Raw genomic sequence first — 22586 nt, 5'->3', positions numbered from 1 at the left:
TACAGTTATTTCTGCACTTCATAGTTGAGCAAGAGGTTTTCTTAAAGTATAACACAAATGCTGAGTTTGTTCTTCAGCTTCACACCATTCCAAAGACTTAGGAGCATTTTAGATTGTCAGAGGATCTGCAAAAAATAGCTGCTTTGTTTACCCTTTTCCCTATTTGGAAAATGAAGAGGGAAGGAGGGAAACCGCATGATAATTATAGCTTTTAATCACAGGAGTGATATGCATCAAGGCCTCTCCAGAGTGCCTTGCAAAAAGATGTTGTAACCCTATTACAATTTGCTACAACCTGTTCTCTGCTTATTGCCAGGAACTAAACAGCAATATTTGAAATAAAAATGTAGCAAAGTGAATTATGTCATCCATAGGAAATCAGGAGCCAAGTTGATTCAAATGAATGCAGGTTTATTGCATGCTAACCATCTCTATAAGAATCTGAACTAGTAACAGTCAAAGTGAATTGGTGGTAGATAAAAGTCAATGGAATTCAAGGTGGACTTAGATCCCTTGTGGATGCAAAGGGACTCGAGACTGATGACATGTTTGACCCCTCCCTTGGTCTCTGGTCATCTCATACATCTATTTACTTGTGATTTATATATTGAATTTCTTCCAGTTCTTTTAATCAATTCTTTACATCCCAGATTTCTTATTTATTCACCCATACCTTAAACCTCCCCATCATTTTATGCTATAAATTGTTAATCTGCTTTCTGTCTTACTAGAATTTAGTTGTAGCATTTCCATACAGAGTTTTTGTGGCAGTCTGAAATCCGAACCCAATTTATCAGTTCTCAGTGTTAACTAAGCCAGGAGCTAAATAAATTTATTACTAGCTCCACCATCCTGCTATGCAATGTCTTTTCATCTGAATCTCTGCATTGTTGGTAAGAAATCTTACTTGATTGTTACCTTGATCAGATTATTGACAAGCTCCTTTAGTATCCAGAATGCAATTCATTTGACCCTAGAGACTTACATTCATTCCTAATAAATTCCCTTACCTTTTTTCTTTGAGTTTCAAGCTACAACCCACCCTCTTTATTTTGTTTTTGTTTTTTTTTAATGGTCTTGTGCATCATGTCCTTTTATTGGAGATGAAGAAAACCAAAGAGCTATTCAGTAGCAGTCTTTTCTGTTAGTATTTTTCTGCCTTGACTGAAAGCCTAGTATATTAATTTTTCCCTTTTTATTTGAACATATAGAGATAAGCCTACTTTGTTATTCTTAATAAACTTCAACAATTTCAGCTCATTCTGATTGTTTTTAGTTTTCCTTATATCCAGTCTAAATTATAAGCTATTTCTTTTTATTTTTCTCTGTGATAAGTCCCTTTCCAACTCCTTTGTTCTTTTTTGCATTCATAAATGCTGTTTTGTTTTTTACTTACTTAAATTGCACACAGCTGTGCTATTACCCCTCCCCCCTCCCTATTTTTTTTAAAGTATATTAGATTTTCTAGTTTACTCCTTTTTTGAGATTTGCAGTTTGCTTTAGAAAACATCTTATATATCTTCTTGGTTGGGTTTACATGATAGATGCTACCTTGGTAGTATTGCAAAGTTCCTTTAGTTTGTATTTTTTTGTTTCATTGACTGAAAGAATAGTGTGAGAACACCCATCATCTTGAACTGCCTTCCCCAGTTTTCAAAGTCCATGATGACATATTTAGGTCCTTTCTTTGTAAGTATATTAATCTTACAAAAGTATATTGTATATTAATCTTATAAAAGTATAATAATCATACAAAAATGTTTTGCATGTTTTATTATTTTTATATGTATAATAATTTTCCCTTTTTATAAAAAATTGTCCTATTTCTAGATTTTCTTTTATATATGTTTTCTACTTTTTTATCAAGACTCTGTTGTACTTCTTGAGGACTTATAAACAGCACCACAAGAGAAAAACCACTATTTGTCTGCCTCATCTGGAGTTATAAACAAACTATAGAATATAATTTTTGCATGAATAATAACAAAGCCATGGGGAAAGTCTAGTAATATTGTTACATGCAATGTTTGTATTTCTACCTATGGAGAACTCAAACCACTCATGCAATAAGTGTAAATTGGTTAGATTACTTGAAGAAAAGGTGAAAAGTTTCAAGGCAAGTCAAGCCACTAAAACTCCTGATACTCCCACACTTGTTTATTATGAAATTTATTTGCCACTCAATTCACTGTTCAGGCAAATTTCAAGAGTGAACATGATGAACTTTTAAAATCAAAAGTCTCTATCCAAATAAAACCAAGCAAGGATCCTGAAGAGGAAGGGTAAGGGCAATGGTAGTATGTCACATAAAGAACAAAAAGATGGAGAAGGTAGCCGAAGCCTTCTCTGGAACTGCACAGTCAATTTCATATCCTCCCCCAGGAAACAGACAGCTGAAGAAAAGACTTTCTCAAATGTTTCAGTGATAAGAAGGTTCCAATAATAAGAAACAAAGTAGCTCAGACTTGCCCAAAGAAAAAAGGTGTGTGTTGGTGATCGCTGACTCAATATTCAGAGGAATAGAGTCATCAATCTGTAGACCAGACAATTTCTTAAGGGAAGTATATTGTCTATCAGGAGCAAAGATTAAAAATGTCACAGAAATAATCAAGCCCACAGATTGTTATCTTTCTTTCACTCATGTTGGGACAAATGATACAGCTAAGAGCCTGAAAACAATTTCAATGGACTATGAGCAATTAGGTAGAAAAGCCAAAGTTAGGACTGCAGGTGTTATTTTCATCTGTACATACAACAAAAGGGTCAACATCCAATGAGGGAACATAGAAGTAAATTTCTGGCTAAAGAATGGTACCATCTAGACCAGGTGTGTCAAACTGCCAGCCCTCAGGCCAGATGCGTCATGTTGAAACCACACCCACCCCATTGTCAGCAATGGGGAAAAAGTCCCGATACGTTGCGTGATGTCACATGACGTCGCAAGTTTGACATGCCTGATCTAGACCATGGATTATACAACGTACAGGAAGGGCTTCTAGCAAGAGATATACTGCACCTCACAAAGACCAGCAAGTAAGTGGAAACAACTGGCTCAGACCATCCTTTAAACTAAAACTGGAGGAGGAAGGATATTAGTTTATAGGACTAAGTCCAACACAGCAAAACAGATAACTAGAAAGGGAATGGTGAACAAGGGGCACAAAAGTACAAATCAGGAGATACAGGAAGCAAAACTAGGTCAACCATAAAGGGCTCAAATTCCTGAATACCTGTGCCCAAAGTATGGGGAACAAACACAGAGAGCATGAAATTCTAATTTATGAGGGCAAATATGATGTAGCTATTACTGAAACTTGATAGGAAGAGAGGGTGTCAAAATGTATGTAGGGAATAACTACACATTACTAGGGATGAAAGCCTTCTTGAAGATATTTGGGTAAATATTAGAGGGGGAAAAGTAACTGTAGGCACGTTCTGCAAGTCACCCAACTAACCAGAGGGACAGATTAACTTTTGCTAATAGGTTAGCTAAGGTGTGCAAGAAATCACTGTTATAACAGAGGAACTTTAACTATCCTGACATCAACTGGGAAAATGAGATAATAAAGTCCCAAGCAAAAACAATACCACAAAGAAAAACAAATACCATACAAGAAAGCCAAATATGAAAAATGAAAAGAGGAGTATTAGCAAAACAGAATACCAGCAAATAGCTTGAATCTGTAAGGAGTCAGACAAAAAAGATAAGGTCCAGAACAAGCCAATACTGGAAACTAATGCCAAAAATAACACTTTAAAAACCTTTCCTTCAATATGTAAGGAACAAGAAGAAAGTCAAGGGCACTTTTGGTCCACTAATTGAGCAGATGACAAGGAGGTGACAGGCAGCAGGGAGAAAGCTGCTTAATTTCTTCTTTGCATCTATTTTCATGCAAAAGTTAGAAATAGCCTAACCTATCAAAAGCAGCATCAGGGAAGATAGAACAGCTATACAAGTCAAAATAGTGTAGTGAGGAATCAGTATTGAATACCTATCCACCCTGCAAGTATAAATCATTTGGTCTAGATCCCTAAATTCTTAAGGAGCGGGCAGACTTAATCTCAGAGCCACTGATTGTAATCTTTCAAGCTCCTGTAGCACAGGGGAAGTAACAGAGACTGGAAAAGCTGATATGGTTCCAGTCTACAAAAAGGGGGAAAATAGGTCTAGGAAATAATAGGCCAACTAGTTTGATATGAAAAACCTGGGTGGGGAAATCCAAGAAAAGATAATAAAGGATTTGTTGAAAACATATACCAGACAAACCTTACTGTGTTCTTTGATAAAGTGACTAAATTATGGGACCGGAAAAATGCTATGGACACAGTATACCTGGGCTTCAGTAAGGCATTTTGGGCTTCAATAAGGCATTTGACAAAGTAAACCACAACCTATTTTTGATAAGATAGAACAATGCGGGATAGACAAGACAACCCACCAGATGGATTCTCAATTGGCTGATCAACTGCACCCACTATGTAGTCCTAAATAGAACTCATCTACATGGAGGGAAGTTTGCATTGGAGTAGTTCAAGGTTCTGTCTTAGGCCCAGCACTCTTTAATATCTTCATAAATGACCTGAATGAAGGGATAGAAGGAAACTCATCAGATTTGAGATGACATCAAGCTGGGGGAAATTGCTAACACTTTGGAAGATAGACTCAAGAGTAACTTGACAGACTTGAGCATTGGGTCCTATCTAGCAAGAAGCAGTTCAGTGAGGAGAATAGTAAGGTCCTGCACTTAAGCAGGAAAAACCAAGTGCATAGGTACAAAATAGGCTGTACATGCCTCAGCAATAGTAACTATGAGAGGAATCTTAAGTGTCCTAGGGGATCGCCACTAAAGTATGAATAGCAATGTGCTGCAGCTTCCAAAAAGGCCAATGCAATCCTACACTGCATCAACAGAAGGATAGCATCAAGAGAAATGATAATAATGCTCTACATTGCACTAGGAATACTGCATCCACATCTGGTTGCCAAATACAAATAAGATTCTAAGACCCTAGAAACTGCATAGACTCCTTCCTCTCTGCAAAGAGAAATGAAGATGATAAAGGCTCTGGAGGCTAAATGTTATGATGAACAGTTGAGGGAGTAGGTACGTCTAACTTACCAAAGAAAAGGGTTAAGAGGGATATGATAACAGTCTTCCAGTACTTGAGGGGCTGTCACAGAGAAGAGAGGATTAACTTACAAAGCACCCTGAGGGCAGGATAAGAAATAATCGGTGGAACCTTGTTAAAGAGAGATGAAACTTAGAAGTTTTCTGACAGTGAGAACAATTAATTAATGGAATAGCTTACCCTCTGGAGCTGTGGGTTCTTCATCACTGAAGGTTTTCAAAAATAGACCGGACAACCATTTGACCAGGATAGTATAAGGGCTCTTGCCTTGAGCAGAGGGTTGGTCTAGAAGACCTCCACGGTCCCTTTCAGCCTATGATTCTATGTTTTAACGTTTTCAAGACAGGTAAATTTTTAGCCTATAGACCAGTGGTTCTTATCATATTGGTACATACTACTACTGGTAACCAAACCTACTACTATTTCTCAATTATAAATTACTGCTGAAAAAAATGTTGCTTTACTGCGGCCACTGAAATGTGCTAATTTGCCTAACTTTCAATTTCTGCTTCTTTATTAACAGTAACTCAGTGTAAACATCACACTTCGATAGCAGATAATCTGATGCGATGAAAAAAGGAGGGCATCCTCAGACATAAGAGTACCAACAGCACCTTCAGATGTTATCTGTAGATCTTTCAAATTATATTTTTAATTTTAAAATTACTGAAATGTAGAAGCTGAAAAAATTACCATGCCCTGCCTTAGAAGAATAATTGTTGTTGGCACTTTCCATCTTAAAGTATATTAATAAAATAAAAGCAAGTAGAGAAGGATTATATTCTTGAGATAGAATTCTCAGTGCTAGGCAAATGTATAATTCTTGTAGTTCCTTTGAAGAAAAAAGTATGATTTAAGGCACAAAGAAGTCACAAAAACTAATCTTACCTTAAAGTCAGATTCCATTTCTCACAGATCTCTAAGTTGAATGTGTAAGCATACATATAATTATTTTAAAAACTGCAGTTTAAATACCTCACCAATTTCTCATATTTTGAAAAAAAAGTAAACATTAGAATAAGCAAATATGTGCATTTCTGTTCATGGGATTTTTTTCCTTTGCAGAGTATTTCCATAATTACTATTTAGTTTAATTTCCAGTGTAATCAAAGATTTAGCTAAAATACTTAGTCTTTTGAATCTAAAAATAGAGGCATGCTAATCTGCTAATGCAACAAAGAGAAATTCACTACATTCAGGTGAATTAAGCTTTGTCTGACGAAGGTGATAGAGAAGCAGTCTTCCCTATGCCCCTTTTCTTTTTGGTTCCTTTTCCTTTGAAAAAAAAAATCCCTACTCTATCTGACTGGTGCAGCCTGTGAACCATGCAAAACTGAACTTAGAAAGAATTAATTAAAAAAATATCTTTTGCTGAATCCCAGCTTCTGCTGAAGCCCAATGCCCATAAAAGCTCTTTATGAAACCTTTCCATTTGTGAAATAACCAGTCAACATAGAACCCATGGATTCTTAGGGCATTTTTTTTTCTCCCATGTTAATCTGCCATACAGATTCCTTGTTCTCCAGCTGAAACAGTGAAGTTCGTTAAACTCTTCTTTTTAGGGAATGGTAGAAACTCCCTTACTAATTTTAATTTTTTGGTTCCACAGAAACAGTGTGTGTGTGTACACGCATGCGTGCACGTATGCATGCAGGTGTATAGTTTTTATTTAAATGAATAGCTGTGGGCTATATTGCAGCTGAAGAGCAACTATAGTTCTACAGAGTGATTCCAATAACATGTGCTTTAGATACTTAAACAGATTCAAGTTATGTTTTGGTTTTATTTATTTTTTTTCTTTTACAACAGCTTTAGCTAGGAGGTTATATGAATATAGTCGAATCCCTTTCCTTCCAGTGTGTGGTGGATTTCCAGTCAAATTTCGTACTTACATTGGAGAACCCATTCTGTATAATCCAAATGTAACTGTTGAGGAATTGGCTGCCAAGGTATGATTTGTTTATCAGTTTAAACATCTTCAATTCCTGTTTAATTGTCAACAAATTTCAAAAATATTTATATTTTAAATTAATGTATTACACTGATTTAATGTCTCATAGCTCTTTATAAGACTAATATAATTCAAATTATTCCTGGGAAAGTATTTTCTTTTCATATTTTCAAAACAGCGCAAGGGAAATCTAGTAATGACCATTCTACTATATTACTAAACTGTGGAAATTACACTTAGTGACATTAGCCTTAAAACGGTGGGTACTTACAAACAGATAGCCTCAAATAAAACCAGCCAAAATATTTTAGATGACTTTGTATATCACTTGAATGGATTGGTAAATTCTAGCTATTGTGGCTTCTAAACCTTTATTTTACTTTATTATTTTTTCAATTTCTATAGCTTTTTTTCAACAGTAAGGGGGGGGGGAGGCATTGGAATGTAAGGGAGGCCTGAGGGAAACTTGAAATGCAAGTGTGCTGACGGAAGCCTGAGACAGACCTAACACCCCAAGGTCACTAGCTGGGAACTGTCTGAGGCAGACAGACCATTCCCAAAACAAAGTATGTGCAAATGATTGGTGGACCATGCACAATGGGAGGACCAGAGAGGAAAAGGAAAGTTTTCCTATGCTGTGTGCACACAAAATCATTAGAACTGGCTTTTCTACTTCTGTACCCATATGGAAAATTCAGTAAAGTTATCAACCCAGGAGTTTCTTTTGGTGTCTAACCCAGTGGGTCGACTGGCAGCTTGGTGTTTTTTCTTCTTTTTATTAATTTGAACTGAATACTTTATTTGGTCAAGTGTGATTATATACACAAAGAATTTGTTTCCAGTGCAGAAGATCTCAGTATACATACAAAGCAACAGAATCATCCTCAACATTATAGTACCAATAAGAGGGAATAATAAAGAGGATAATAAGGATAAATAATAATACTACAGCCATACTACATGGATAAATACATATAGACATTAGACAGCATTGTGAGAATTAAGTGTTTAGCAAATTGATGGCACAAGGGGAAAAAAAACCTGTCCCTGTGTCTAGTTGTTTTGGCAGGCAATGCCCTATAGCACTGTCCCAAAGGGGAGGAGATGAAAGAGTTTAGGTTCAGGATGTGAAGGTTCTGTAGATCATCTTTTCAGCCCTCCTTCTGACCTGTGCAATATATAGGCCTTCGGTGGAAGACAGGCTGGTTGCAGTTGTTTTTTTCTGCAGTCTTAACTATCTGTTGGGAGTATGTACCTATCCTGTTTGGTTGCTGTACCCAGGGCTTTTTTTCTCATAGAATGCTCAGAACGGAGTTCCGGCACCTTTTTTGGATGGAACCTTGTAGGATAGGCAAGGCGGGTTGTATGACATGTGAGTTCCGGCACCTTTTTCTTTTACAAAAAAAGCACTGGCTGTACCAAACCAAACACTTATAGAAGAACAAACAACAGATTCAATAATTCCTCTGTAGAGTTCTACCAATATCTCCTGGGGCAGCCTGAACTTCCTGAGCTGACATAGGAAAGACATTCTTTCTTGCTCCTTTTTAATGATGGCTTTAATGTTAGATGTCCGTTTCAAATCCTGGGAGATTGTAGAACCCCAAAACTTGAAGGACTCTACTGTTAATACTGTATTGGTCTAATATAGTAATGGGTGGTAGAATAGAAGGGCTTTATTTTAAAAAAAATTGAAAAGAAGAGCAGTAATCTGATAGACCTTATATAGTCTAGATCAGGGAATCGGAGGAGGCAGACATCATTTCTTAACATATTCCTAGCCTGTATACTTTTCTATGAGGATAAAAAAGTTAAACAGTAGCTATATTTTTATATAATGCCTCCCTTTGTTCCAAACCTTTTGGGGACACAGAACAAATCCAAGATGGTACTTGGATTTGAGAGTACCAGGATGTATCTTTCATAAATTTATAATGTATTCTTCTAGTGAATCCTTATTACCAACATGATTGTGATAATGAAATGTTTTATTATTTCTTTCCTTTTTCTTTACTTTCATTTTCAGACCCAAATTGCACTCCGTTCATTAATTAGAAAACACCAGCAAATTCCTGGAAGCATCTGTCGGGCTTTTTTGGAAAGATTTCAAAAAGAAAAGAAAAAGGATTAAATTGGTCAAATGTAAATGACAAGGCCAAGTGAGGCAGCATATTGCTAATTATGAGTTTCAGAATCATACAGGATATCAAAATTTCTAATGTATGTTAATATCTAATTTAGTATTATCTTTTTCTGGCAAAGAAAGGATAAAGTATTATGCAATTTTTCATTTGCATGCAAAAAGAACTTTAGCTTTCCACAAGGCTGTTGAAATATTGGTGTATTTCAGGGTTGAAATGTTACTTACAAAATTTTGAAGTAGTTACAGATAGGTCATGATTAGTGAATGATGCAATACTAGACTTAATATGAGTTACAATTTGAGAAGACGTTGCCTATAAGGAGATCCAAAATTCATTTAATGCAACACTACATGTATGCGATCATGGTGGAGATTTTAGACACTGCTCATCTTTATGTGTGCAAAATGGATAAAAGGCAGTCTGTCAAAGAAAAACAATGTGAGTGTAATTAGAACAAATATTTGCTCTAAGTCAGGGGTCAGCAACCTGAAACAGCAAAAGAGCCACTCGAAACCGGTTCCGTCACACACCAAAAAAGTGGGAGCTGCAAAATGTGCGTGCGCATGCGCAGAACAAGGCAAAACATGCACCACCCCGATGCCCGCACCACATCCTGAGCTGCACACACCTGTCGCCGCCCGGTGCTGCCAGCTTACCGGGGGGGGGACTCGCAGGCCGTGACGACCGCAGAGGGCTGCACGAAGACGAGGAACGGAGGCACCTGCGCAGCAGCGGCAGGTCTCCCTGGCGACGGGCGCTGGGTCGCGGCGCCTTCACCCCGGGCACCGCCGGAGCCACCCGAGCACCCTTCCCCTCCCCCGGGGCCTCCAAACCTCCACATTTGACGAAGGCAGCAGCTGTCCAAATGGGGCGGCGGAGGTTTGGAGAGTTGCGCAGCTTTCCAAAACTCTGCCTCCCCGTTTGGAGAGCTGCTGCCTTCTTCCGCGTTTGAAAAAAACACGGATGAAGGCAGCAGCTCTCCTCCCCGTTTGGAGAGATGCTGCCTTCGTCCACGTTTGAAAGAAACACGGACGAAGGCAGCAGCTCTCTGTCCCGTTTGGAGAGATGCTGCCTTCGTCCGCATTTCTTTCAGGACTGAAAGAAACACAGACGAAGGCAGCAGGTCTCCAAACCTCAGCTCTCCAAACCTCCGCCACAGCTCTCCAAACCTCCGCCGCCCCATTCTCTCAATGGGCCTTTTTTACTCCCACTTTTTTTTCAGAACTGCACATGGCGGAGGACTGGTAGCCGCATGCGGCTCCGAAGCCGCAGGCTGCCGACCCGTGCTCTAAGTGAATGACATAATCATAGCAATGCTAAATTAAGATGAGTTGGTAGAATGCCTGAATTTAGGGGATAATTATTTTGTTTATTTGCTTTCTATAATTACTCTGTGATTTTATTAAATATATGAATTTAAATAATGCAACCATTTCATTAGATTCATTAACAAGGCTCCCCTCGTTCATGATCTGATCGAGGAGGAACGCGCGGATCTGGCATGCATTACGGAGACTTGGTTGGGCTCGGAGGGAGGGGTGCTTCTGACCGAGTTATGCCCTCCAGGTTTCCGGGTGCTACACCAGCCACGGGCTCAGGGCAGGGGTGGTGGGGTGGCAGTGGTTGTCCGGGAGACTCTATGCCTGCGGGAGGCCACCATTGTCCAGATGGCCGGGAGTGAATCCCTCCTCTTGAGATGTGGTCCTCGGGATCAGTTGGGATTGTTGCTCACATACCTGGCGCCCAGCTGTGTGGCAACAGCCCTGCCCGAGCTGATCGACACTCTCTCAGGGTTGGCGGTGGAGTTCCCCAGGCTTATAGTTCTGGGTGACTTCAACCTGCCTTCACTGGGAGGGTTGTCTGAGTTAGCTCGGGAGTTCATGGCCTCCATGACGGCCATGGGCCTGACCCAAGTTATTGAGGGCCCGACTCGTGGGGGATCATACTCTCGACCTGGTGTTCCTATCTGGACAGTGGCTGGATGATCTGGGAGGGGGTTCACCAACCATTGCTCCCCTGTCATGGTCAGATCATTACCTCCTGCGGCTGGTCTTCCATTATGCCACCCCCCGCCGCTGGGCTGCAGAACCGACCAGGTGGTTCCACCCCAGGCGCCTAATGGACCCAGAACGGTTCCAGAGGGCGGTTGGGCCTATACCTATCACCCTTACCTACAGCCCAGTCGATGTCCTGGTGGATGCCTGGGAAAGGGCGGCCGCCGGGACACTTGACTGTGTTGTACCCTTGCGACCTCTGACCCGGCGCAGATCCCGTTGGGCTCCATGGTTCTCTGTGGAGCTCCGGGAGATGAAGCGTCGGAGACGGGGTCTAGAGAGCGGTTGGAGGTCCAGCCGATCCGAATCTGACCGATTGCAGCTAAGAACCTTTATAAGGTCTTATCTTGCGGCGATAAGGACGGCGAAGTCTAACTACTTTGCTGCCCTTATCGCGTCCGCAGATAATCACCCGGCCGCCCTGTTTAGGGTAACTCGCTCCCTCCTTAATCAGGAGGTGAGGGAGGATCCCTTACGAGGACGAGCCGAGGAGTTTAGTCATCATCTGGCGGACAAAATCGCTCAGATCCAGACCGGTCTGGACTCTGACTGGGCAGAGTCTGATGTGGAGGAATTGGATGGTCTTGAGCATGTTATCTGGACTGAGTTCGATCCTGTTTCCCCTGATGATGTGGACAGGATCATGGGGAGGCTGAGCACCACCACCTGTTTGTTGGATCCGTGCCCCTCCTGGCTAGCTTATGCGGCCCGGGAGGGGACACGAGGCTGGTTCCACGCAGTAATAACTGCTTCTTTGAAGGAGGGTGTCTGCCCTGCCGCCTTGAAGGAGGTGGTGGTGAGACCCCTCCTCAAGAAGCCTGCCCTGGACCCGGCTGTTTTAAATAACTATCGTCCAGTCTCCAACCTTCGCTTTTTGGCGAAGGTTGTTGAGAGTGTGGTGGCACATCAGCTTCCTCTGTTCCTGGAGGAAACTGATTATCTGGATCCGTACCAATCGGGTTTCAGGCCCGGATACAGCACGGAGACGGCATTGGTCGTGCTGGTGAATGATCTCTGGGGGGCTCGGGACAGGGGTTGTTCCTCTGTCCTGGTCCTATTAGATCTCTCAGCGGCTTTTGATACCATCGACCATGGTATCCTACTGCGGCGTCTCAGGGGGTTGGGAGTGGGAGGCACCATTTTACGGTGGTTCTCCTCCTATCTCCTGGGCCGTTCGCAGTCGGTGTTGACAGGAGGGCAGAGATCTGCCCCGAGGCCTCTCATTTGTGGAGTTCCTCAGGGGTCAGTTCTCTCGCCCCTCCTGTTCAACATCTATATGAAGCCTCTGGGTGAGATCATTCGTGGTTTCGGGGTGGGGTATCATACCCAACTTTTTCTTTCCACCCCGAACCAACCCAGTGATGCCCTCGCCATGATGTCCTGGTGCCTGGAGGCAGTCCAGGTCTGGATGGGGAAACAGGCTTCGTCTCAATCCCGCCAAGACTGAGTGGCTGTGCATATCGGCATCTCGGATCAACCAGACTATTCCATCTCTAACGATGGGGGGTGAGGTGTTACCCCCGTTGATAGGGCTCGCAACTTGGGTGTCCTCCTGGATTCACGACTCAATTTTGAAGACCATATAGGAGCCGTGACCAGGGCGGCTTTTGCCCAGGTTCGCCTGGTGCGCCAGTTGCGACCCTATCTGGACTGAGATGCCCTATGCACAGTCACTCATGCGCTCATGACCTCCCGTTTAGACTACTGCAATGCTCTCTACATGGGGCTGCCCTTGAGGACCACTCGGAGGCTTCAGCTGGTGCAGAATGCGGCCGCACGAGTTGTGATGGGGGTTTCCCGATACTCTCATGTAACACCTCTACTCCATGAGCTGCATTGGCTTCCGGTTGCCCTCCGGGTGAGATTCAAGTTGCTGGTGATGACCTATAAAGCTCTAAATGGCTTGGGTCCGGGATATCTGAGGTAACACCTGCTGCCAGCATCAGGTTCCCTTCGTCCAGTGTGCTCCCACAGGGAGGGTCTTCTCAGGGTGCCACCGGTAAGAGATTGCCGGCGGGTAACACCCAGGGATAGGGCCTTCTCAGTGGGGGCGCCTGCCCTTTGGAACCAGCTGCCAGTGGAGCTGAGGACTGCCCCCGACCTCCGTTCATTTTGCCGGGGCCTGAAGACCTGGCTCTTCGAGCTCTTTGGCCCAGGCTGAGGATTAATCTTATTTTAACTGGGGTCTTATTTATGCAGGGACAAATATAATTTCTTTTTAAATTTGTTTTTAACTTTTGTATCTTGGTTTTTTAATCACCCTGTAAACCGCCCTGAGTCCTTCGGGAAAGGGGGGTATATAAATGTAATAAAATAAAATAAAATAAATTAATTAATTAATCACACTAATCAATATTTTTAAGACTGGTTTGATTTCTTGGTTTCTGTTTATATTGTACATTTTGTTACTTTATTGTTTTTAAACTTTGTAAGCCATCCAGAACTGCTAATGTAAGATAGGCAGCTATATAAATAGAAGAAATATATTTTTAAAAAAAATATTAAAATTTTATTGAATGTCATTTGTGCTTCACTGTAATATGTATTGGAGTGGACCCGTCAATATATATTTAATGGTAAAGAATTTCACTATAGGGTTTTTATGAAGCAGGCAATCTTTATAGGCTATCTTAAAACAATATTTCACCAGACATTTTTTTAACAAAGTAAATTTTTATGGTGCTGTATTTTGAGTGGAAGGAAATTTTAGAAAATTTTGTTTGTATCAACCCTATTCAAACTGATGGTCTGTCTGGATAAGCATGTACAGCAGGCTAACACAAGATATGGCCTGCATGCAGCCCATCAGTCCTATTTTTTAATAATAAAGTAATAATTTTACCACCACCAGGAAAGATTTATTATTTTATTTTAATTCCATTTATATCCCGCCCTTCTCCGAAGACTCAGGGCGGCTTACAAGCTTAGCAGTCTGTCACTATTGCCACAAAGAAATACTGCTGAATGTCTCCAACACCTCCAGGCCTCACCAATGTTGCCAGCTCTGTTGCCGCTCCACCGGCCACCAGAAAATTACAGGTAGTCCTCGACTTACTACAGTTCACTTAGTGACCATTCAAATTTTCAACAGCACTGAAAAAAGTAATTTATGACCGTTTTTCACACTTACCAGTGTGGTAGCATCTCCATGGTCATGTGATCAAAATTCAGGGTCATATGATGACCTTTTATGACCTTCTGACAAGCAAAGTCAATGGGAAAACCAGATTCACTTAACAACTGTTACTAATTTGACTACTGAAGTGATTCACTTAACAACCGTGACAAAAAAGGTTGTAAAATGGGGTAAAAATCGCTTAATAAGTTTCACTTAGCAACAAAGGTTTTGGGTTCAATTATGGTCATAAGGCGAGGACTACCTGTAATTGACATACCAGCTATTTCTTTGCAGACAGCTAATATTTTTAAATTATTAATATGGCCCTTTTCCATCTTGTATGGCTCTTATGTAGAGGGTTGTGCAAATAGTCTTAAGATTGGACTTAAGCAGATATTTTGGCTAATGAATAAAAAAGCTAAAATAAATAAAAGATAATTGTGTGAAAACAAATGATCTCAAGCTAGTTTCCCTGAAAACTGAAGTTGGGTTTGTAAGAGAATGTATTTATTGATGCTTCTTTGGAGATCTGATGTTAGTAATTGGACTTATTATTCTTTAGTCATGTTTTTGATCTTTGTATTTATGAATAAACTCAGATACTCTGAAACTAAGTTCCAGTGGCTTTTTTTCTAAATGGAACTCTTTTGGAATATATACTGTGCCCCTATACAGAGTAGTCCTTGATATGACCACAGATGGAATTTTGGTAGTCAGTCAAGATAGTCAACAAAAAAATCAACTAGATGACTGGACTCAATTTCACAACCATTTTATGATGGCTGTAAAGTGAACCCCTGTGGTTGTTAAGCATTGTGGTCCTTAAGTGAATCTGGTATATGCACTAGGCATTACTAGCAGAAAACAGCAAAAAAAAATTGTCGCAAATCAGGGGCACATGACTATGGAACACTAAGGCTGGTTGTAAATTGAATGAGTTGCCTATCCCTGAAATGTAGTCAGACGACTGTAGGGCTTGTGTGACATTTTACAAAGGTCAGAAGAGGCCACAAAGTAACCTTTTGGAGGCACCATAACTTCAAATGATCATTAATCAACCAGGCATTAACCAAAGATTACCTGTAATTTTTCCAATTGATCTGCCGGTAACATTGGGAACAAATACTGTGAAGGTGGTTTATTCTCCGAGCTTGTGGGTTGGTTTTGAAACGTTTCGTTACCAGGCTAGGTAACATCTTCAGCAGTTTGTTCCTAACCTGGTAATGAAACGTTCAGAAACCAACCCACAAGTTTAGAGAACGAAACCTCACCGTCATCTTACACCTGAGTTATATTTATTCATCACTATTGCAACTAGAAAAATAGGGACCGCTACAGTGGGAAGGTAACAGCGTACCGTGCGCCTTTGGTGTCTAGTCATGCCGGCCACATGACCACGGAGAAGTCCTCGGACAAACGCTGGCTCTTTGGCTTTGAAACGGAGATGAGCACCGGCCCTTAGAGTCGGAAACGACTAGCGCGCATGTGCGGGGGAACCTTTACCTTTACCTTTTATTGCAAACAAATACTGTGTTGCAAGTCTAAGTATTCCTAGATGCAATGCAATCAAGTCAAACGATTAACAAAAGAAAAGATTAACAAAAGAATTAAAAAGATTTAATTCCATGAGCATACAAAAACTAATATTCAATAGCCCAAATCCATATAGGGAAGAATTAACATTCTTAGTTAATTCTTAGTAAACAAATACTAACAATGAACTTTGATGAACTGCCAGACTATTAGAGTAACACAAACTGCACCTACACCTCTTCCACAAAACATGCTTCTCCTTTGCATATACACATGTGTACACACCTTTTACCCATAATGTAAGTCCTTGGTGACATTTTTTAGACTATCTTTCAGGAGTTGACTTCTGTGCTAGGCTTTTGAAAATGAAAAGGAACTTCCTCTTTAAGCAGTCTGTCATCCGGTATTCATTTCCAGGTCACGGAGCCAGACTCCTTTGATCTTTCATCAAGTAAAACAAAAGGGTAGAGTTTAATGTTAAGCTACACATTTCCAAACACCAGATAAAGATGTAAATATTCCTCTCCAACTTGAGGTTCAAAGATAAGCAGCAATTTATAGATACATTTCAATGGTTTCTTGGGAAAAATATTTATGCATATTTATATTTTTATACCAAAAGTCAAGCCCCATTAATTTTATACAGATTACATTAAATGTTTGAATTGGCAGAGATGAAAGCTTCAAAAATTGAATCTTGCTGGCAATTGAAACACTATGACAATGAAGGTGAAAAAATTTTTATAGCATCATGACAGCCAATAAACGCAGAACCAAAAAATGATTCATAGAATATCATCACAAAGCTTCACCTAGAAGGAAAGCCTAAGTAACAACCCAGGCTTTGGTGGGAAAATTTGTAATGAGAGGTATTTGGGGATGCAGACAATGTTACACAAATTACCTTGAATATAGCACTATCATCAATTCAGAGCAAAACTTAAAAAAGTGATTAAGAAAAGTTGGATAGCACAAGAAGGAAATATGTAACACTAACTTGTACCTCATGAGCCAGCCAAGAGGCAGTCACAACATTGGTTCTCACCATTCTATCCCATCTGCCACAGTCCAGACTTATCACCGTAAAACCTCTATCTTTTCCCAAAATTGAAGACATATTTTTGTGGGATATTTTGTTTTAAGTCAAATGAAGACTGTCAGGATTTCAGTTAAGAGGCAAAGTGAGGCAAAGGCTTTTAGAGCTTGTTCATTGTTGGTAGAAGTATATGGTGAATAGCAACCATTATGTGGAAAGCTAAATTCAAGGATTATTTTAATGTTTCAATTAAATATCCCTAATTTATGAAGGTGGAGACATTATTTTACATTCTACTCTGGGAATGCTTTTCCACCACTTATTTCCAGTTCCTTGGAAAAGAAACAATGGAAGGTAAGAAATCAGGAAAAAAAAGGGGAAATGGGTCTTCTCATCCTTTCCCCCAGAAGTACAGATTGAAGAACACTTTACCTGGAATTTTATTTTCTCCATATCACTCTCTTTGTTGGCTGAAGGTCAAAGCTCTGAGCATCGGTTGGTGCCTCTCTGCCTAACTCTCCTTGCAGTTTCAGCACACCTGCATCAAAGTTGCATGGCCACTCAGGACACATCACAGGTCTACTAGTAGATGTTTGGATATGTACAGAAAATCTATGTGATAAAGCAGGGGCAAACAAGTCTTTTGATACAGATTATACCAATATAATCTTCGGACCGCCCCCGATCTGCGTTCATTTCGCCGGGATCTGAAAACCTGTTTTTTTGATCTATCAGGCCTGGACTGAAGGGGTTTTAGCTTTTAATATTGTTTTAATTGTTGGGCTTAAGTAATTTAATCTATTTTAATTTATACTATTTTTATATTGTATTTTATGCTGCCCTGTAAACCGCCCTGAGTCCTTCAGGAATAGGGCGGTATAAAAATTTAATTAAATAAAATAAATATCTTCCCTTCTGTTTCTGCAATCCATGATTGGTTAGAGAAATGAGGGTGAGGGAGACATTCCTGCAGCACCTCAGGTGACCATTAAGAACAGCTTATATCCCTGAACTTACAATATTTTGCTGTAGACCTCCATTAGGCAGTCACTCATGCTCAGCAGCACCTCTCTGAAGTGGAACCAGAAAAGGGGGGGGGGGATGATGGTCTTCTAGTCAGTTATACAGGCATCTTTTTGCCATAGCAATTTAAAATGTAGACGAGCCAAAAGTTTTTAGGCTCATCTGCTTCATTCTGAATTGTAATAGTTTTGCTAATTCATGTAAAGGTCTTTGTATCCTTGTCCAGAAACAGCAACAGAAGACATTTTAATCTGAAATACATGCATAAAAAGGATTGTGCATTAGAAAGTAAACCTGAAACATAAAAACAGATAAAACAGACCCTCCCAATTATTACTTAATGATCATAAACATTTTGCATTTTCACTGCAAAAGGCTAACATGTCTCCCCTTGGAACTGTTACAGACTGAGTAATAGAGTAACGATATTCAAAATCGTTTAGAGCAGGCATCCAAAATGCTCCGAGGTCTATATATATTCACGGCCCGGCGCGCGAAAGCGTTCGAGCAAACGAAAAACAGGAAGTGCCACGGAACAAAACGAGCATGCGCCAAAGGGACTTCGAGCATGATAGAGACAGAAATTAAGAGTGACGAGACGATTCGTACGGCATTATAATAATAAATAATGAACCTTTATTGTCAAAGTACAAGATGTGTACATTGAGAGTAGCTGAGCCTCCCCACCCCCGTGCTCTCTTCCCCCCCCCCAACACACTGGTTCCGATCGCACAACTGTACTCGATGAAAGAGGTCGCCTGCTTTCTGATTCAGGGTCTTGTGAACACAAGAGCCTGATTTGTAGACCAGGCAAAACACTGAATTCGAGTATTGGCGGGTTCCGGCAACACGGTTTGTCACGCCTCCATTTCGTCTGTGGACCAACAGGGTGGCTCCAACAGCTTTTTAGATACAGGATACAACTGGAATGGGGGAAAGCGGTATGCTGTCTGGGGATTGTGGGGGAAAGGCGAGATATCGGGGGGTTATTCGTTCACTTAATTAGCGCCCACTTAGGGCTGGTTTGATTCCGACCGCCTCCCCCGCCCCCTTCTGTATTAAAGACGGTGGATCTCTTTAAGCATCTACTTAGGCCAGGGGTAGGCAACCTCGGCTCTTTTATGACTCGTGGACTTCAACTCCCAGAATTCCTGAGCCAGCATAGCTGGCTCAGGAATTCTGGGAGTTGAAGTCCACGAGTCATAAAAGAGCCGAGGTTGCCTACCCCTGACTTAGGCGGTGCTGCAGCTCGCAACCCGAGAAGCGGAACCCTCCGAGGCGCGTGCGCGCCGGTCCTCCTTCAGAAGCGCCACACGGTAGGAGGCTAGAATGGGCTCCCCTTTCCTTGCTTCAGAGGAGCCTCAGCAGTTGCCCCGGGCCTTCGTCTCGGAGGGTTCGGCTTCTCGGGTTGCGAGCCGCAGCACCGCCGTACGGTAGATGCGCCCGTTCCCGATAGCGCCCTCTTTGGGCGTAGAGAAGAAAAGCAGAAGGAAAGCTCGGATCTTTTGGACGGCGAAGCGTTTCCTGCGTTTGAAAGAGGGCGAGGGAAGACGGGCGGGCCGCTCTTCCTGGCTGGGCTGACCCGGGTTAGTCAATTCCGGCCGTGAGGTGGAGAGCACTGGCGTCGGGGTCCCTTTCGGCTGACCGGCCTCGTTGCACCCTTTCTGGCCAAAAAAAAACAAAAAAAAACCCTTTTCTTGATTCCCGCGGAGCGCAAGACCCTTTCTTGTCGGTCCGTCCTGAAGCTCTTCTCCATGGCTCCTCCCGGTCGGAAGAAAATCCTGCCGGTATAACCCGAAGGGAGACGGCTCTGCTTCTTGAAGGCATGCAAGGGAATTTCATTGTAAAAGCGAGAGTCCGGAGGAGTTCTTCCGCTGCCACTGCGAGAGGAATCCTGCGGGTGTCGAAGTGAAGAAACGATCGTATTCAAAGCTTGGAAGGCCTTATTTGGGTTGGGTTTTGGTAGGATGAAACGAAAAAGAACAGAATCCCTTCTCTTTCTCCTATTAAAATGTTAATCTACTCCTTTACAGGATAGGAGAACCTGGAGAAGAATCGGTACCAGCCAGAAGTTTCGGAAGAGCGGATGAGAAACTGCATCAGATTATATCTTTCTTGAACAGCTTTCCCAGTCTGTTACACTCCCGAGGAGTTGCAACATTAATTCTTCCCGCTAAGCATGATCAGCCAGTAATCCCAGGTGGAGGAAAACCATCAAAGAACAGTGTGTATCTTAATTCCCAGTGGCTTCCTGGACCTAGATTATATACTATAATGCATGCGTCAATCGGAACAGGTCTTACAACTTCCTGCTCCCAAAGTTCCCGAAATCATTTCTGACAGGTGTCAATGCTTCCCCTGTTCAAAACCTGCCAATCATGAATAAATTTATTATGTCTACATGATCAGCTTCTTGATGGATGTTGCCTCTAATAGATTTCTACCCCCCCCCCAAATTATGTGGTATTAATTTGGAAATCTTTTAAGATGTCACAGGATTCTCTGTGGTTTTGCTGTAAAGAGGCAACCTTTTCAAACTCTTATAGATTGAGAAAATTGCAAGAAGAGATAGGTCATTTCAAGAACGTATCACCAATTCATCCCCCTTTTGAGTGTTCAGTAACTTTGCCTTGCATGAACTGGACTATTGTGTGTAAACATGCATATTTAAAAATAAGGGTATCTTGTAGGGCTGAGGAGTTCACTTTTTATATATTCTTGGATGTTTGAAGTTTCATTGCTTGAAGTGACTTTCTTTTGATATAGTGTAATGGAAGAGTAATACTAGACTACAGCATTAAACAAGGGATTGCACGAAAGCTTTGCATAATATTTATTACAAAACTTGTATTGCTGTTTAGTAGTACATGAAGTTAGAATCAAGGATTTCAAGCTAAGCAAGTATGTCAAGATCTCAAATTTGTTGTTCTTAGATCGGATGGTACACTTGGCCATGACCATAGTACATGTTTCTTTACTATATAAGACTGCAATTCTATAATCATTTATTCGGAATTAAGCTTTATTAAGTTTAATTGGACTCATATCTTAGGTGATGTGTGTAGATTTGCATTCTTGTATTTTCTCTAATGATTCAATGTAACAGTTAAAAGTCAAATTAACAATTCAAGGACAACTATATAATGATCTAAGCCTTAAAATGCTTTATGTTTTATTTCCTTTTTAAACAGAACATGATACACCAAAATGAATCCTGTGGTACAGACCAGATATTCATATCCTATTTAACATGCATGTTTTATGTATTAGAAGAATGGACTGGAGTGGAACGCCTGGGAGAATATTTGAGTTACCTCATCTATCTCATATGGCTATTTATGCCACTGCTCATAGGTTTTCTGCTTCCACTAGTTATTCTCATCCTCATTTATATTTCTGCTATCATTGTTCATATTTACAAAAGAAGGACAGACATAAAAGAAGGTCATTTCAATGATTTCTGGGATGGTGCAAGACAAATGTTGGCAACTATATGGTATGCTCATGCAAGAATATGGAATGGTAAGTATCCTACCATTCTTCTTGTGCATGATAGTTGTGAACTAAATTATCCTCAGTCTGTAGGGCAAATATTCATAAAGACACTGGGTAATTTAATAATGCTTATTTCCAATTCTCTGTAATTTTTTAAAATAATGTTTTTAGTATGTCAGGGGTTCTTTATTTCCGTTTATAATGTTTGCCTTTCCTAAGTTGATAATGCATTAACATTGTAAAAAAGAGGCATACAGAAATATAAGAGAAATTCCAGATCTGGAAATGTTTCCGTAATTTGGGGACAAAATGGCAGTTTTGATGTATGGTGTGCTTCAGGAACTCAAGTGCGATTTTGTGATGTGGTCACCTCTATTAAGATGGTGCTGGCTGTGATGGTGCTGGAAGTTGTGGAAAACATGAGCTGCCCTGGACTCCCCCAAGGGTGACAGCTGGACCTTTTGGTGTGGAGGATGATAAGCTGCTGGCTGGACTTTCCATGTCTTTGGTCACTGGAACCCCTGGAGTCTTCTTTGTGCAGAAATGAAGACTGTCTATAAGTGAAATTTTCCTCCAATGGGATTTTCTCATGTATTTTACCAGGAAACATAGATAGGGCAACCTAGAAAAGTCATGCCCTTCTAACCATACCCAAGCACTCTGAGTTTGTTGGTGATGTCCATTTTGCTCTATGAGTTCATGGTGACCTAACCCTAACCCTAGGCAAAACCTCCAGTTTCAATCCAATCAGAAACATTTCTACCAATCCATCAATGGAGCGAATCAGTCAATACCTGACAAGGAAGAAGCAGTGCAGTTCCGTGTGCAGATATGGGATAACCAAAAAAATACAAGAAGGAAGCACTTTGGTTAAAGGATATGGATAACAATAAAAAAGCTGAAATGAAAGAACCAGTAATAACAGCAGAAATAATAGAGAAAAGAGCAAGGAAGATCAAGAACTGGTCAGTACTTGGGGAAGATGAACTGCATAGTTTTTGGTTCAAACATTTGACTGATCTATACCCAGTTTAACAACATACTTCAAAAAAGTGAAACTGAAGAGTGGCTAACCTCTGGCAAAACCTACCTGGTAATGAAA

At 40.9% G+C, this 22586-nt stretch overlaps 1 protein-coding gene and 1 long non-coding RNA gene across 3 annotated transcripts in view; one reads left to right on the top strand and one right to left on the bottom strand.

Annotated features, from left to right (window-relative positions):
* The window catches only part of LOC310638957 (uncharacterized protein), a gene marked incomplete at its 5' end in the record, with an annotated part of 46993 nt that overhangs the window by 13851 nt on the left and 10556 nt on the right, over window positions 1–22586 (top strand). Inside the window, 4 exons of the mRNA XM_083360318.1 lie at window positions 6940–7079; window positions 9108–9205; window positions 20023–20179; window positions 21181–21511. Coding sequence (XP_083216444.1) covers window positions 6940–7079; window positions 9108–9205; window positions 20023–20179; window positions 21181–21511 — 726 coding nt within the window. The remainder of the gene's footprint in view (window positions 1–6939; window positions 7080–9107; window positions 9206–20022; window positions 20180–21180; window positions 21512–22586) is intronic.
* LOC310638729 lies at window positions 16000–18456 on the bottom strand. 2 transcript variants are annotated; one of them, XR_014492166.1, is made up of 3 exons: window positions 17984–18456; window positions 17399–17578; window positions 16000–16371 (listed from the first exon to the last, which is right to left on the bottom strand). It is a non-coding gene; the product is annotated as an uncharacterized lncRNA (long non-coding RNA). The 2 variants fall into 2 exon arrangements; XR_014492165.1 differs by having other exon boundaries at window positions 17399–18456.

The sequence above is a fragment of the Vipera ursinii genome, assembly GCF_947247035.1.
Source record: "Vipera ursinii genome assembly, chromosome: 3".
NCBI lineage: Eukaryota > Metazoa > Chordata > Lepidosauria > Squamata > Viperidae > Vipera > Vipera ursinii.
Note: the sequence above shows the minus strand (reverse complement) of the source record. Positions and strands in the feature narration are given on the sequence as shown.